At 42.6% G+C, this 14836-nt stretch overlaps 2 protein-coding genes across 2 annotated transcripts in view; both read left to right on the top strand.

Moving 5' to 3' along the window:
* syt12 (synaptotagmin XII) overlaps positions 1-1314 on the top strand; it is a 17199-nt gene extending 15885 nt beyond the window's left edge. Inside the window, exon 9 of the mRNA XM_037682520.1 lies at positions 768-1314. Coding sequence (XP_037538448.1) covers positions 768-941 — 174 coding nt within the window. The 3' untranslated portion in view covers positions 942-1314. The remainder of the gene's footprint in view (positions 1-767) is intronic.
* Positions 1315-5719: 4405 nt separating this feature from the next.
* The window catches only part of cat (catalase), a gene marked incomplete at its 3' end in the record, with an annotated part of 14584 nt that continues 5467 nt past the window's right edge, over positions 5720-14836 (top strand). The window contains 11 exon segments of the mRNA XM_037683252.1: positions 5720-5886; positions 6601-6772; positions 7535-7645; positions 8271-8401; positions 8594-8698; positions 8883-9008; positions 10047-10238; positions 10414-10566; positions 10678-10816; positions 12032-12162; positions 14617-14724. Coding sequence (XP_037539180.1) covers positions 5821-5886; positions 6601-6772; positions 7535-7645; positions 8271-8401; positions 8594-8698; positions 8883-9008; positions 10047-10238; positions 10414-10566; positions 10678-10816; positions 12032-12162; positions 14617-14724 — 1434 coding nt within the window.

The raw sequence follows: 14836 nt of genomic DNA, 5'->3' as shown, positions 1-14836 counted from the left end.
ATCATCAACATATATGACCTGCTCCACTCAGCATTGTTTATGTAGATGGTGGAATGCTGGCCTCCACGTTGTGTCCTGAAGTCCTCCATCATCTCCTTCATATTGCTGACATTCAGAGTGAAGTTATTTTCCTGACACCAGCTGATCAGTGGTTTCAACTCATCTCTGTAAGCACTCACGTCGTTCTTGGTGATGAGGCCCAAGATGGTGGCGTCATCAGCACACTGACGTTTGAGCTGTGCTTGGCGGTACATTCATGTGTGAGGAGAGAGTACAAGAGTGGACTGAGGACACAGCCCTGAGGTGCACCAATGCTGAGGGCTAGTGTGGAGGAGAGGTGACAGCCGATTCTCAGTGCCTGTGGTCTGTTGGTGAGGAAGTCCAGTATCCAGCAGCAGATGGACTTCTCCAGGCCCAGTGCGGTGAGCTTGGAGACCAGTTTGGAGGAGATTATGGTGTTGAATGCTGTAGTCAATGAAGAGCATTCTCACAAAGGTGTTTACCTTCTCCACATGGCTGAGGGAGCTGTGAACTGCTACAGCATCATCTGTAGACCTGTTTGTTCTGTATGTGAACTGTAGGGGGTCCAGGGGGTCAGAGAGGGAGACAGATGTGAGTCTTCACACTCAAAGCACCTCATGAATCCCTGAAGTCACGGCAGGAATGTCCTGAACGAGCTGAACGTTTTGATATGGGAACTGTTGAAACGGGGCAAAAACCGTCACGTGCACAGATCGGAATGTGTAACCATGTTTTTCTGTTTGCAGGAACTCTCCCTGAGGGTGACGGTGGCAGAGGCCACTGACGACGGGCGGGGAGAGAACCTAGGTCATGTGATCATCGGCCCTGAGGCCAGCGGGATGGGGATCACCCACTGGAATCAGATGTTAGCCACCCTGAGGAAGCCCGTGTCCATGTGGCACCCTCTGCGCAGGATCTAGGTCTCTCAGAAGACCACTCCTCTCCATGTTGAACTCTTGTATGGATCGTTAAAGTTATAGTTTTACATTGTGACCAAGAGAGTAACTAAACATCATCTTTATACATGGAGGGGGAGCTGTAAAATCACCATTTGGTTTTAGGGGGTGTAATTATTCTCCTTACGAACCTGTCTATCGTTACCCTGGGTTCAGTACGTTCGGTGTAAATCCGTTTGAAACTTGATTGTTTTTCCTTATTTGTCTAGGAAGACATGAATTGTGGGATCATTTTCCCACGTTTTTGAATGACATTTTTCGTTTTGGACCTTTGAATGAGTTTTAAAGTGAGAAAAGAAGTCCAGCCTTAGCATGGTGCGTCTTACTGCTGGCGGGACGAAGGAGTGACGTTGCTTCTCTTTCAGGAAAACTCATTTTGTTTGTTGGAATCGTTCGATTCATTTAGTCCTGGACTTTGAGCCAAGTCGAGTCAGTGCCGCTAGATTTGGTGTCGTTTGTTAACGGTGAGACTGAAAAGTTATAGAGGTTTTGAAATGTTCAGTATTTATTGTGCTGTTGAAAATATCCAGGTACTCTTATCCAGGTGAAAAAAGTTATTTGTAGCAGTTGTTGCAGGGTGGCCTAATCAGTTCAAATCATCACAATAATGGCAATGTTCTATTTTTAACGCAATACTTGTTGCATATGTGAGATTGTAAATATTACTCCAACACACTCTTAAAGGGACAGTCTGGTCAGTTTTTAATATTTTTCAGCTGTGACATCAGCCATGGACAGTGCTTAATTTGTAAACCAAACAATGCCGGCATGCAAAAAGCATGTGTGTGTGTGTGTGTGTGGGGGGGGGGGGGGTTAGGTCTGGGGGTCCTCCAGAAATGTTTGAGTAGTAGATGCCATTTCCTGCATTTTAGTGTATTTTAATGGGTTTTTAATCATCTACGCTTACCTACATTTCTAAACACTTGATTCAACAATTATTTTAGAGAGCAAACAGAAGTATCCTGACCAACAGCTCTCCTTGTGTGAATAGAGCACGCTCCACTTCTGTCACGCATTCTATTCTTTGCTGAATTCACTGTCCTCCTCGTTGCTGTCCACCTTGTTGTTGTTCTCCTCCACATGTGAAACCCCCAGGCTCCTCCTCAGCTGTTCATTGCGACTGCCCGGGTACGACAGCCTGGTTAGCTCGCCACTCGCCCACACCACTCTACCTGCCCCAGTACTATCTCCATTACCACTGCCTTAATGTGCTTCAGTTCTCAGTTGTTTAGTTGTACAACGAGACTTTTGTCTTTTTATTAAACTAAATTGGACTGTGTTTTCGACATTTTGATTGCTGTTATTTTGACAAATTGGTGCCGTTGTTTTGATACGTGATGTAGCTACGTAATGTGATTACCCATCAAACATTTCTCTCGTATTTTTTTTATAAATAATCAAAATTTTATTAATGACCCACTTTAATTGTAAAGCTGATTTGCAATTTAGTTCTGCTGTTTAATTATATTTTTGTGATTTTAATTAAATTTCCCATGACTGAACTTTTAGGGGGTGGAGATTTTTTTAAGGGTAGAAGCAGAAATGCTTACTTGAAGGAGCAGCTCTTACATGATATTAAGAAGCTCAAATTGGCTGTTGTGTTTAAAATGAATGTTTATGTAATTATTTTCAGATTACATATCCAATATAAGTTTTATTCGTTCAAGGTCATCAAATTTATTTATAACTTTATTATTAGCAAGGGAAGTTACCAGATCCAAGCAAACGGTTAATAGAACGCACCCTGTCAAAATAGAGTGTCCCCAGTTCCGGCAGGATCTGGCTCTAATTGAGCCCTGACCATGGAGCTTGGAGGATGAAGAAAAGAGCAGAAGTCTTCATCTAGGCTAGTTAGCCAAACGAGGGCCCGTCGGTTAAGGAAGCAGAAACAAACTGAACAAATGGTGTCATGGAAAAGTGACTGTAGAGGTTTAATATTGGCTAATGTCACTTTCATTCACACCAGTAGAACTATATAGAGAAAGAGTTGTTTTATATCCCAGAAAAACAATTTAAAAACCAGATCTTTGTTTGGCTAGCCATAAGCTTAGTATGGACAAAGTCTTCTGCTCATTTCTTCAGACTCTGATGTCACAGCTGCTAAATATTAAAAAGTGTTTGAGAGAGCATTACTTCAAAAAGGACCAGACTATATTTAACCATTTGTCATTTTCCTTCTGAATTCTTTGTGCAAACCAAGTTTTTTTCACAGTATATGTAATAAAAGACACCAAACTTTATTCTCAAACACACTATATGTCATCGCTGATGACGAGTCAGCTGTAATTAAAACTCCTCTGGGACTTTAACATGTGATGTAAAGTACTAACTCTTTTGTATGCGTTTAGTTTATGCTAAAGGAAACACCTTGATTTTTTCTGTGGCTGTTTCTCAGTGGGTGTTTGTCCAACTTCGTTAGGCTTTTGTTGGCTAAAAGCAGAGCGCTAACACGGCTGACATGTTTTTAATCCCAACAGCATCCTGTAAAGCTCAGAGTGGCTTTTTAATCTCTCTGAGACTTTGTGCAATAGTGTTTTGTTGTGACTTTTTGAACGTGACTTAAGTGGAAAACCTAACACTTAGAGCATAATCAGCCTCGTATATTTTAATTTTTTAAGTGGAAACCAGTTGCACACGTTTGGTCAAGTTCTGACTGCCTTTCTCAACCTCACTTTAAAGAATATATCCAAAAATAACACACTTGTGGTGACATAATATCAAATATTTCCTACTGTGCCAAATAATAATAAGCAATATTTTCATTTACAGTCACCATTTGCATTCAACGAAGCTGTAGCTCACATCCGATCATGCATGAAGGTATTTGGCACTTTATGTGAATGTGCCCAGAGAATACAGTGTATTGTGTGAATGCTGTTTCAAATAAAAAAGCAATTCGACAACCAGAGCGAAGACTTGTTGATTTTCTGTTACTAAGAATGTGGAACGTAGTTTTTTACTTTTTAGATAGAACAAAAATACCCTTGATTTGTTGTCAGAGAAAAATCCAGATCAAAATTCAAACGATCTAGAGCTCACACAGGCAAAATGTGGCCCTTGAGCCAGAAGTGGCCTTTCAGCTGTGCCAGTCTGACCTTTGACATCACCAAACAAAAACAAAACAACTCAGATTGAACTAATACAAGACAAGATTTTGTTAAATATATCTCTTTCTACCAGTTTACAAAAGAGAACTTGTTTTTTTATTTAAAATAGAAATAGACCTAAAGTTTTGTTGCAAGCTTTATACAAAATAAAGATGGATGTTACACTGCCTGGCCAAAAAAAAAGTCTCCACCTGGATATTTAACCCCAACTGGTGCAATGAGTCGCTTCTCATTTCTTCAACAATCATGATGAAAGACATGTGGCGTGGTCGTGAAAAGATGTCAGTCTGTTTGAGAAGGTTCAAATCACTGGCATCAAGCAGAGAAAACATCTCAGGAGATTGTAGAAACGACTAAAACTGGGTTAAGAACTGTCCAACACATTATTAAAAACTGGGAGGATAGTGGGGACCCATCGTCTTCCAGGAAGAAATGTGGCCGGAAAACAATCCTGAATGATCGTGATTAATAGTGAAAGGTTAATAGGTTAATAGTGAAAGTAAGAACATTTCCAGACACAATGTGAAGGAACTCAAGGGACTGGGACTGAACAGCTGTGTAGTCTTAAGAAAACCACTAACCAGTGAGGCTAACTGGAAAAACAAGGCTTCAATTTGCTTGTGAGCATAAAGATTGGACTCTGGAGCAATGGAAGAAGGTCATGTGGTCTGATGAGTCCAGATTGACCCTGTTCCAGAGTGATGGTGCATCAGGGTCAGAAGAGAGGCAGGAGAAGTGATGCACCCATCATGACCATACCATTTTATTTATAGAGCACTTAAAACAGCAACAAGGCCAACCAAAGTGATGTACAGACAAAACAACAGGTAACACACAAAGCAAAATACAAAATGAGGTAAATCAGAATATAGACATAAAAACAATGCAGATAATGATGACTAACCAGTGTAGAGCATACAGGTTCAAAACACAGATCATCTGGTGTTGAAAGCTACTGAATAGTAGTGAGTTTTTAAACGGGATTTGAAAACCGAGAGGGAGGGGGCCTGTCTGACAAGCAGCGGTAACTCGTTCCAAAGTCTTGGTCCTGCTACAGAGAAGGCCCTGTCCCCTATGCGCTTAAGACAAGTTCCTGGAACTGTGAGGAGCAACTGGTCCGCTGACCTCAGGGAACGTGGTGACTAGTGCCTCGTCATCAATGCAAGATCTCGGTGAAAAATTAATGCAACACTGGATGAAATAGATCTTGTGACATTGCAGAAGTTTATCGAAACAATGCCACAGTGAATGCATGCTGTAATCAAAGCTATTAGTGTGTGACCTTTGTTTTTTGGTGGCAACTTTTTTTTGGTTTGGTCAGGCAGTGTATTTTAAAGGACAAAAAAAAAACTAAATGTATTTTTGCCAAAAGTTGAAAAGTTTAAATCAACTCTCCCAACTGTTAATTCTTGAGCTATATAAATAAGGTCATGTAGCTTTATTCCAACCAAGGACGTCGACTATATTAGAAGCTGGTAGAAGCTAATAACTATATCAAGCTAGAAATGTATTATTTGAATAAAAATATGAGTACAAAGTACAAGAGAGAAACATGTAGGTCAGTTCACTTCTATCAGCCAATCAGAAAAGAGGGGCGCCCGAGGGGCGGAGCAAAATCGAACAAAGTCCAGGAAGAAGGAGGAGTCTGGTTTGAGGATAACTGGGTAACATATTTCTCCGCAACACCACTTGCGCAGCATTTGGCCTGGACGTGCTTCGAAGTCGACAGTGTCAAGATGTCTGAGGACAGGGATAAGAGCACTGACCAGATGAAGACATGGAAGGAGAGCAGAGGCTCTCAGGTTTGTATAAAAGCTGCATTTCATCAAGTGATCGTACGACGCAGCGTGTCCGAATCAGATGTGGGTGAGAGGTCGTTCAGGGGTAAGAACAGTGAAACCTTTGGTTTTGTGGACCAAATATTCGTTCCTGCTGACGGATTTATTTATTTATTTTGGACGTGCACATAAACATTCTCCACGTTGTTTACCGTAATTGTTTCGTGATCGTTTCGTCGCCGTCAACGCAAAGAGACAAGTTGCTAATAAACAAGCTAGCTAGCTGTTTCACCGCGGGCCGTTTGTTGAAAACCACGAAAGTTACAAAATATAATAATATAATATAATATAATATAATACAATACAAGCAGAGAGCTGAAAATGTTCCGTGTGAGTGCAGTTAAAGGTAAAAAGTGTTCAGAACAACGTGTCTGAGCTTGTAAACAGGAGCTGGCATCAACTGGGGACTAAAGTCCATCTTCTGGTTAAATGTTGTTGTTTTTGTATTTAAACAGAAATAACTTGTTTAAATTAGTAACTTCATGCACTGTATCTGGATACAGGTCGTTTGTGCTTGCATGTCCCTTTAAAAATGGTTAAAACAGCTTTTATGCTAATCTGAATTTAAAAACTGTTTTTTAATAGAAGTGAACAAAAAACTACTCTGCTTCCTTCCTAATTGTTTGTTTGTTTGTTTGTTTGTTTGTTTGTTTGTGGCCTAATGTTTCTCTGTTCCAGAAAGCTGATGTTCTGACCACAGGAGGTGGTCATCCCATTGGAGACAAGCTGAACCTGCAGACCGCTGGACCAAGAGGACCCCTGCTTGTCCAGGATGTGGTCTTCACAGACGAGATGGCCCACTTCGACCGCGAACGAATCCCGGAGAGGGTGGTGCACGCCAAAGGAGCTGGTCAGTGTTGGGCACCGGTCGTTGTCATTCTTATATTTAGCAGCAGTATAAATGCTCATCGATCACCGTAAGAAAAAGAAAAATCACTGCAATGCCACTTTAATTGGTGATGTGTACTGTGCTGCTGATTATCCATGCTGCTGATCATCTCATGCTGCTGATCATCTCATGCTGCTGTATTCATTCGTGCCCGTCTGCTCACCACAGACTCGTGTTCGGGCTGCTGTTACACTGTATTGTTTGACATTATTAATTACAGATGTTCAGCACTTAGTTTCAGCTGTGGCTGGTGTTAAAGAGCTTTATAAATAAAGTTAATGATTAGTGTTTAGCGTATATCTTAGACCCTTATTTACTGTTTATTTTTATACTTTATTTTTTTGCTGTTTTTGTTGTAACGGGGACCTTGAGTACATAATTTCGTTCCACCTCATGTACCACGTGATGGAAATGACATTGAACTCGATTAGCGTTGTGCGTCAGTAGCAGCTCTGGCTGCTGCAGCTGAGCTCCAGCTTTCTACAGCTCACTTATGGTAAGCTGCTGTTTAGATAACCGTTCTTTAAAACGAGCCCTCACTCAATAATTTGACGTTTTCAAACCAGTCAGCCTTGTCCATCAATTTTCACTGCGTGTGCGCTGGCGTTTGTGGATGCTCTGGAAGTTCAGCCCGTTGGACCAGTTGTAGCCGAAGGCAACTCCTCGAGGAAAGACGCACAGAAAATGAGAAATGACAAAACTATTGTGTTGTTGTTTTTGCAGGGGCCTTTGGCTACTTTGAGGTCACTCATGACATCACTCGCTACTGCAGAGCTAAAGTGTTTGAACACGTCGGCAAGACGACACCCATTGCTGTTCGTTTCTCCACTGTGGGTAAGGGCAATCATGTAACGCTTTCATGACTGTGCTATCATTATTTAAAGTTTTAATTTTAAAATCATACTGAACATTGTTTTTGCACTATTAAGTGTTTAGTTTATTTTTTTTAGTTTATATCTTAGATTCTTTACTGCTTCTTTTACAATTCATATTTTGCTATTGGATGTAACTGGGACCCTGTGTTTCGTTCCACCTCGTGTACCACATGTGATGCAAATGACAATAAAGAACCTTGAGCTTGAAGATCTAAGTCTGAGAACGGGCGGTTCTGGGGGGCGTTTGGTTAAATTTTGCGACGAGAGCAGTTTAAAGCAAACGACTTGCATCAGAATGACAAAGTCCACGTCCCTCAGTCGATGCATTTAGTTTAGATTTTGTACCGGTCTGAATATTCAGACATGATCTATTTAAACAATAAACTGTTGATTTGTCTCGTGGACTGGAGTTTACAGTTTGAACGTAGGCATGTTTAATTCTTATCAGAGGTGGGGGTTAGACAACAGAGCATGTCATAAAAGTATAAAATGTTCGGTGGTGCAAATAAAAGCCTCTCAGAGGTTTGTTTGAGTGACAGAGCCGCAGCTTATCTTGTGTCAATAAGTGGATTTTTGTCCTCCAGCTGGGGAATCTGGGTCGGCAGACACGGTCCGAGATCCGAGAGGCTTTGCCGTCAAGTTCTACACTGAAGAGGGTAACTGGGACCTGACGGGCAACAACACCCCCATTTTCTTCATCAGGGATGCCATCCTGGTGAGAGGAGAGTCGGGGTTTAGAGTCGTTGAAACATTCAAGTTATTTCAGTTTTGGGTGCTTGTTAAACATAAAAACATATTTATTCCTGTTTTTAAGATGAGTAGCATGAACACATTTCTGAAGTATTTTTACTTTTCATGCTGACTCGTGTGACGTTCATGATCGAGCTCCACGTTTCTCTGCCTTCAGTTCCCGTCCTTCATCCACACTCAGAAGCGTAACCCTCAAATTCACATGAAGGACCCCGACATGGTGTGGGACTTCTGGAGCCTGAGGCCTGAGAGTCTTCATCAGGTCTGAACTCCGACTGACTCTGAATATTTTTAAAAAGAAGGAATACTTCATTGATGGCAGTGGGCACGCTTGTTTTGAACAAACTAATATTTTGCGTATCTAATTGCTGCAATGCTGCAGATCAAAGTGATTTTCTTTAATTATTTAACGCATATATTATTTTATTTTTTTTGTCTTCCGTCAGGTGTCGTTCCTGTTCAGTGACCGAGGGTTGCCTGATGGCTTCCGCCACATGAACGGCTACGGCTCTCACACCTTCAAACTGGTCAACGCTGATGGCCAGTCTGTTTACTGCAAGTTCCACTACAAGGTCCGTAAGGAATTAGGTTGACTGTCTGTTATCCGTCCGTTCGTATGTCCAAAGTCTCGTTCCACATCCAGCTCTTCTGGGAGGACCAGCCTACAGTCTCTCCAGCGTGTCCGGAGTCTTCCCTGGGGTCTCCTCCCAGTTGGACATGCTCAAAGCACCTCCCTAGGGAGACATCCTTACCACATGCCTGACCCGCTTGATCTGGCTCCTCTGGATGTGGAGGAGCAGCGACACTGCTCCGAGTCTCTCCTGATAACTGAACTTCTCACCCCGTCTCTAAGGGAGAGTCCAGCTCCTCTTCAGAGAAAACGCATTTCGACCGCCTGTATCCCCAGTCTCATTCTTTCTGTCACTACCCAAAAACAAGATGACCATAAATAAGTGTAGGAACGTCGACTGACCGGTAAATGGAGAGCTTCACCTTGCAGCTCAGCTCCCTCTTCACCACAACGGACCGGCACAGAGTCTGCAATACTGCAGTAGCTACATTGATCCGTCTGTTGATCCCCTGCTCCATTCTTCCCTCGTGAACAAAACCCTAAGCTGCTTGAACTCCTCCACCTGGAGAGAGCAATCCACCCTTTTCTGACTGTGGACCATGGCCTCAGATTTGGAGGTGCTGATCCTCATCCCAGCTTAGAACCGCTCCAGTGAGAGCTGAAGATCACGGTACGACGACGCCAACGGGACCACATCATCCGCAAAGAGTAGAGCAGGAATCCTGAGCCCCCTGGCTGCACCGAGAACTTCTGTCCATAAGTTATGAACAGAATCTGTGACGATGGGCAGCCCTGGCGGAGTCCAACTCCCACCCTGAGGGCGACCGACTTCCTGCCGGCAATGAGAACCAAAGTCTTGCACCGCTTGTATAGAGAGGGTCTGAACAGCCTGTGGCAACGGAGCCTGAATCTTATGGAGCATGAGCCCCCCAATACCTTCTCCAAGTCCATAAAATACATGTAGCCTGGTTGGGCAAACTAGTATCTATTGATCATGTAACTTATTGATACCCATATTCCATTTTTCATATACTTTTAGACCGATCAAGGAATTAAAAATCTTCCAGCGGAGGAGGCTGACCGCCTGGCATCCACCAACCCGGATTATGCGATCGGAGACCTGTTCAACGCAATCGCAAAAGGAAACTTCCCGTCCTGGACCTTCTACATCCAAGTCATGACCTTCGAACAGGCTGAGAGGTTCCCGTTCAACCCGTTTGATGTTACCAAGGTACTGCTTCCCTCTACAGTCCCAGCGTTCGTTAGATTCCACTTCATGATTTACATCGAGATCCGTATTTTTATTAATGAAAACACTTCCTGGATTATTGACCTTATTGCAACAGATATATTATTAAAAATAACTCCTGTAAATGAGTGCAGTAAATGTTTTACCCCTTTTCTAGGTGTGGTCCCATAAGGACTACCCCTTAATTCCTGTGGGCAAACTGGTCCTCAACAGGAACCCCATCAACTACTTTGCAGAAGTGGAGCAGCTGGCCTTTGACCCCAGCAACATGCCTCCAGGCGTTGAGCCCAGTCCTGACAAGATGCTGCAGGTAACAGTGTTGCACGTCTTTACTTCTTATTTTCTTCTCATTAAATGAAACTTACAATCTTGAAGCATCTCAGCGTTCGTGTTTCCCAAAAGCGAGTGTATTTCTGTGCAGGGTCGACTCTTCTCCTACCCCGACACACACAGGCACCGGCTGGGAGCCAACTACCTGCAGCTCCCCGTCAACTGTCCCTACAGGGCCCGCGTGGCCAACTACCAGCGTGATGGTCCAATGTGCTTCAGTGACAACCAGGGTGAGTTCAGTTGGACCAACTGTGGGTTAATGGTAGGAATCAAACTAGCAGGTTTAGTGTCTGCAGACTGCCGTGGTTTGTAGGTTCGGCTCAACTGACACCACACTGAGGATGGAGCAATTGTTCTAAACCATCCATCCATCCATCCATCCATTTTCTTTACCCGCTTCTTCCATTTTGGGTCACGGGGGTCGCTGGTGCCCATGTCCAGCAATCGCTGTGCGAGGGGCGGGGGACACCCTGGACAGGTCTCCAGTCCATCACAGGGACACATAGAGACAAACGAGACAAACAACCATTCACTCTCTCACTCACACCTCGGGACAATTTAGAGTTACCAATCAGCCTAACATGCATGTTTTTGGTCTGTGGGAGGAAACCGGGGCACCCGGAGAAAACCCACGCATGCACGGAGAGAACATGCAAACTCCACCCAGAAAGGCCCCTGGACCGGGGTTTGAACCAAGGACCTGCTCACTGAGATGCAGCAGCTCTACCAGTTGCGCCACCGTGCTGCCCTTGTTCTAAACCATTTGGATAAAAAAAAAATTACCTTTTATTCTCTTACTTTCTCTTATTTACATTTTTTAGAACATTTGACAGCATTTTAAGTTTTCTTGTACAATTTCACTTCGCCTATTCTTTATCTGCTGAAGTTCCAGCATCGAAATGGTTAAAAATTCCTCCGTCAGTTGGAGGATTACTGGCTCCGTCTCCGGCACCGACCTCTTTATGGGGCATTTGTGTGTGAGGTGTCGCAGAACGTCTGGCTGGATATCCGTTTCACATGGTAACAGAAATGTTCTTGTTAGAATGTGAGACCTCATCACTTTCAGTGAGGACGTTTTACTAAATTTACATTTTCATTTGGTCTATAACACTTAATTTCTTAATATCTTTATTATTATTTGCCAGCATTTGATTTAAACTGTACCCACATTGTTTAAGATCCTCACACTCAACAGAGAAGTTACTTGACATTCTTGCAAGAACTTTATTGTAAGAACATACTTGTTCTTACAAGTTGTAAGAACAAGTGTGAGTAAATGTTTAGTCTGCCTTCTCAAAAACAAGTGGTAGGTGTTTATTTCACCTTCTACTCAAGTGTCTGCTGCCGCCAATACAAGTATTGTATTGTTCTTACAATGTTCTTGTAAGAACTTTTATTTTTAGCTTTCTTCTGGTGAATTTATTGTTCGTCTGTCGGGTCACTAGGTGGTGCTCCAAACTACTTTCCCAACAGCTTCGGCGCCCCTGAGTCTCAGCCTCGCTACCTGGAGTCCAGGTTCAAGGTTTCTCCTGATGTGGCTCGATACAACAGTGCAGATGATGACAACGTCACACAGGTAGTGATGGAGTCTGTTCTTACTGTGGTCAGCTTTGTTTCTTTGCAGAATACAGTTAATGTCAGAACAAAATGGTTGAAGCTGCTTTGCCCCTTTTATGTTTTAAGCATGAACGTACAGTCAATGATAAATGTAGAATTGTAAAATTTAAATTTGGACATTTTCTGTGGTAAGGATCTGCACGTTAAATGTTTTTCTTTGTCATGGATTTGCAGTTTGGTTGCTTTGAGAGCTCCAACTGTTCTTTCCTGTTTCCAGTGTCATGCGTTTTAAATGTATACTACTTTTTCGTCAACAGTCAAGTAGTCGTTGGGTACTGAAGGGAGTTTCTTCAGTTTGCAACGTTTAACTTGCAGACTTGTTTCTTGAGGGCTTTTTCGCTGCCTTCCTTTTTCGTTTGGTTTCAGGTTTTGTGTTTTTTTTTTTTACCACCTACAGCTTCTAATCTTTGCGTCCTCTTTTCAGTAGAAACGAAACGACTCCACTTCGTAGTCGGCCTCCTTGACATGCTGTTATGTTTTTCACACACTTGCTTTAGTGTATTGTGATAGTATTTTATTGCTTCGAGGTTGTAAGAGGATTTAAAATTTATGCTACACCTTATCAATGTATCATTTAAAGTTTAGGATCAAACGTATTATTTGTTAATGGTGCAGATATCAATAATTCAGAGGTTGCATGCAAAAACAAATTATGCCAGTCAAGACTCGGACTGTTCCTCATTCCTTACTTTCACGTACAAAATACTGGGTCTGTTCTGCAAACACAGTACAAAACTCCCTTTCCCTTATTTGATCAATGTTGCACACAATTTGCAACTCTCTCCCCTTCAAACACGATTCATGCCCATTCGATGACTGAGCTAACCAGAACTTATATTGGAGAGTTGATGTTTAGTCTCAATAACACGTGGCAGGAGTTGATTTCATCACCTGCTCTGATGATTTTCTTTTCCTTTGGAGTCAATCAACGCACCGGCGCATGATAGTCACATGACCTATTTTAATCTCTCTAGGAGGGAAAGACCCAGTCTCTCGGACTCCATTTTAACTTGTCTATAAAGTACAGATTTTAATCTACTCAGCAGTTTTTAAATTGTGTTGAGGCCAAGTAAAATCAGAGTTATGATCAATAATCCACGCCACATCTTTTCTGAAAATCTTCGTCATATCTGAAGTGTTAGAGCGAGCGGCTGCGACAAAAACTGCCAATCTCGGGACAAAACACTCCCATCACCCTCCACTTTCCCCTCCCATCCCCACCACACCGAACAACCTCCCCCTCCTTTCTGACGGAGGCTCAGTTTGTTGTAAATCGCCAAAAAAATTCCACAAGAAGAAGAAAAAGACGCAGAAGTTGAATGGAGTTCGGTGCGATTAGATTAAGACGCAGCGAGAGTGAGTCATGAGGTCTGAGAGATTTGTGGTGTTTAGCATGTTTGGGGTTTATAGTTGGGGTGTAGTTTAGTGTGTAATGAAAGTTGAAAGGAGTTTGGCACGATTAAAACAACAAAATAAATTATTTTGATAACTTGTTTTTCTCTGGAGTACCCCAAAGATTTTAACATGCAGTAAATTTTTGGAGGCGTCACATCAGTATTATTTCTTTGTGACGGTTAAATGTCCTCACCAACTCGATCACACTTTCAGTCACACACACAAGAACCAAACAAGCGTTAGATAGTTTTTTATTATTAATTATCCACTGTGTCAGGCAGCTAAATATAATTGCCTGGTCATCTTGTGAATGTTACTGTTTATTATTACTATTATGATCATTAATATTAATATTAGTTTGTTCTGTGGAGCTCCCCTAGATACAATATATAACTTGGACATTAAAGTTATTCCCAACAGCTGTATCTCAAACTGGCGCGCCGAATGAAGTAGCTTTTTACTTCATAACTTAAATAACAGACGGAGCAAAATGTTTTTTTTTATGGAAAAGTAAACTGGACAGAGGAATTGCCACATCCCCCTGAAGTACCGGGGTATTTGTTTCCAAAATTTGCATCAACATGTCTTTCACACACGCTCATGGGGAGAATGTTCTCGGCTCAGACTGCACCACGTCTGCACTTCCTGTAAATGCATTATTTACTTTCACGTGCACAGTACTGGGTCTTTCTGCCAACACAGTACAAAACTCCTTTCACTTTTCTGATCGACTGCACGCAGCCGAGACATAATCACAGTTCACACCGTTTTACTGAATGCGCTCCCCAAAACTCCACATCAGTTCAAACCACGTCCTCACTTTTTTGGAGAGATCAGTTTTCATACACACTTCCTGCAAACAAGCTTCCTCTAACCCTCCTGGAGCATTGCAAACACTTGTTTTTATGTATATTACACACATTGTGGCCTGAAAGCGTGTACTTCAGGACCTTATCTGACTTGGTACGAGTTCCATTTGAAACCCTGTTTGCACACATTTCTCCACGTTTGATTCCAGGTTCGTGCCTTCTACACCCAAGTGCTGAACGAGGACGAGCGTCTGAGGTTGTGCCAGAACATGGCGGGCGCCCTGAAGGGAGCGCAGCTCTTCATCCAGAAACGCATGGTGAGTCCTCGTCGTGTCTCCCCATGATGCGTGGACGCCACATCTCGTCTCTGCCTGGCTTTATGAAGCGTTTCTTTATGGAAGAGGATAGAGCTGGACAACAAGTCGATAT

The sequence above is a fragment of the Nematolebias whitei genome, chromosome 10 (genome assembly GCF_014905685.2).
Source record: "Nematolebias whitei isolate Nwh7 chromosome 10, NemWhi1, whole genome shotgun sequence".
Taxonomy (NCBI): Eukaryota; Metazoa; Chordata; class Actinopteri; order Cyprinodontiformes; family Rivulidae; genus Nematolebias; species Nematolebias whitei.
This window is presented reverse-complemented; position numbering and strand designations above follow the sequence as displayed.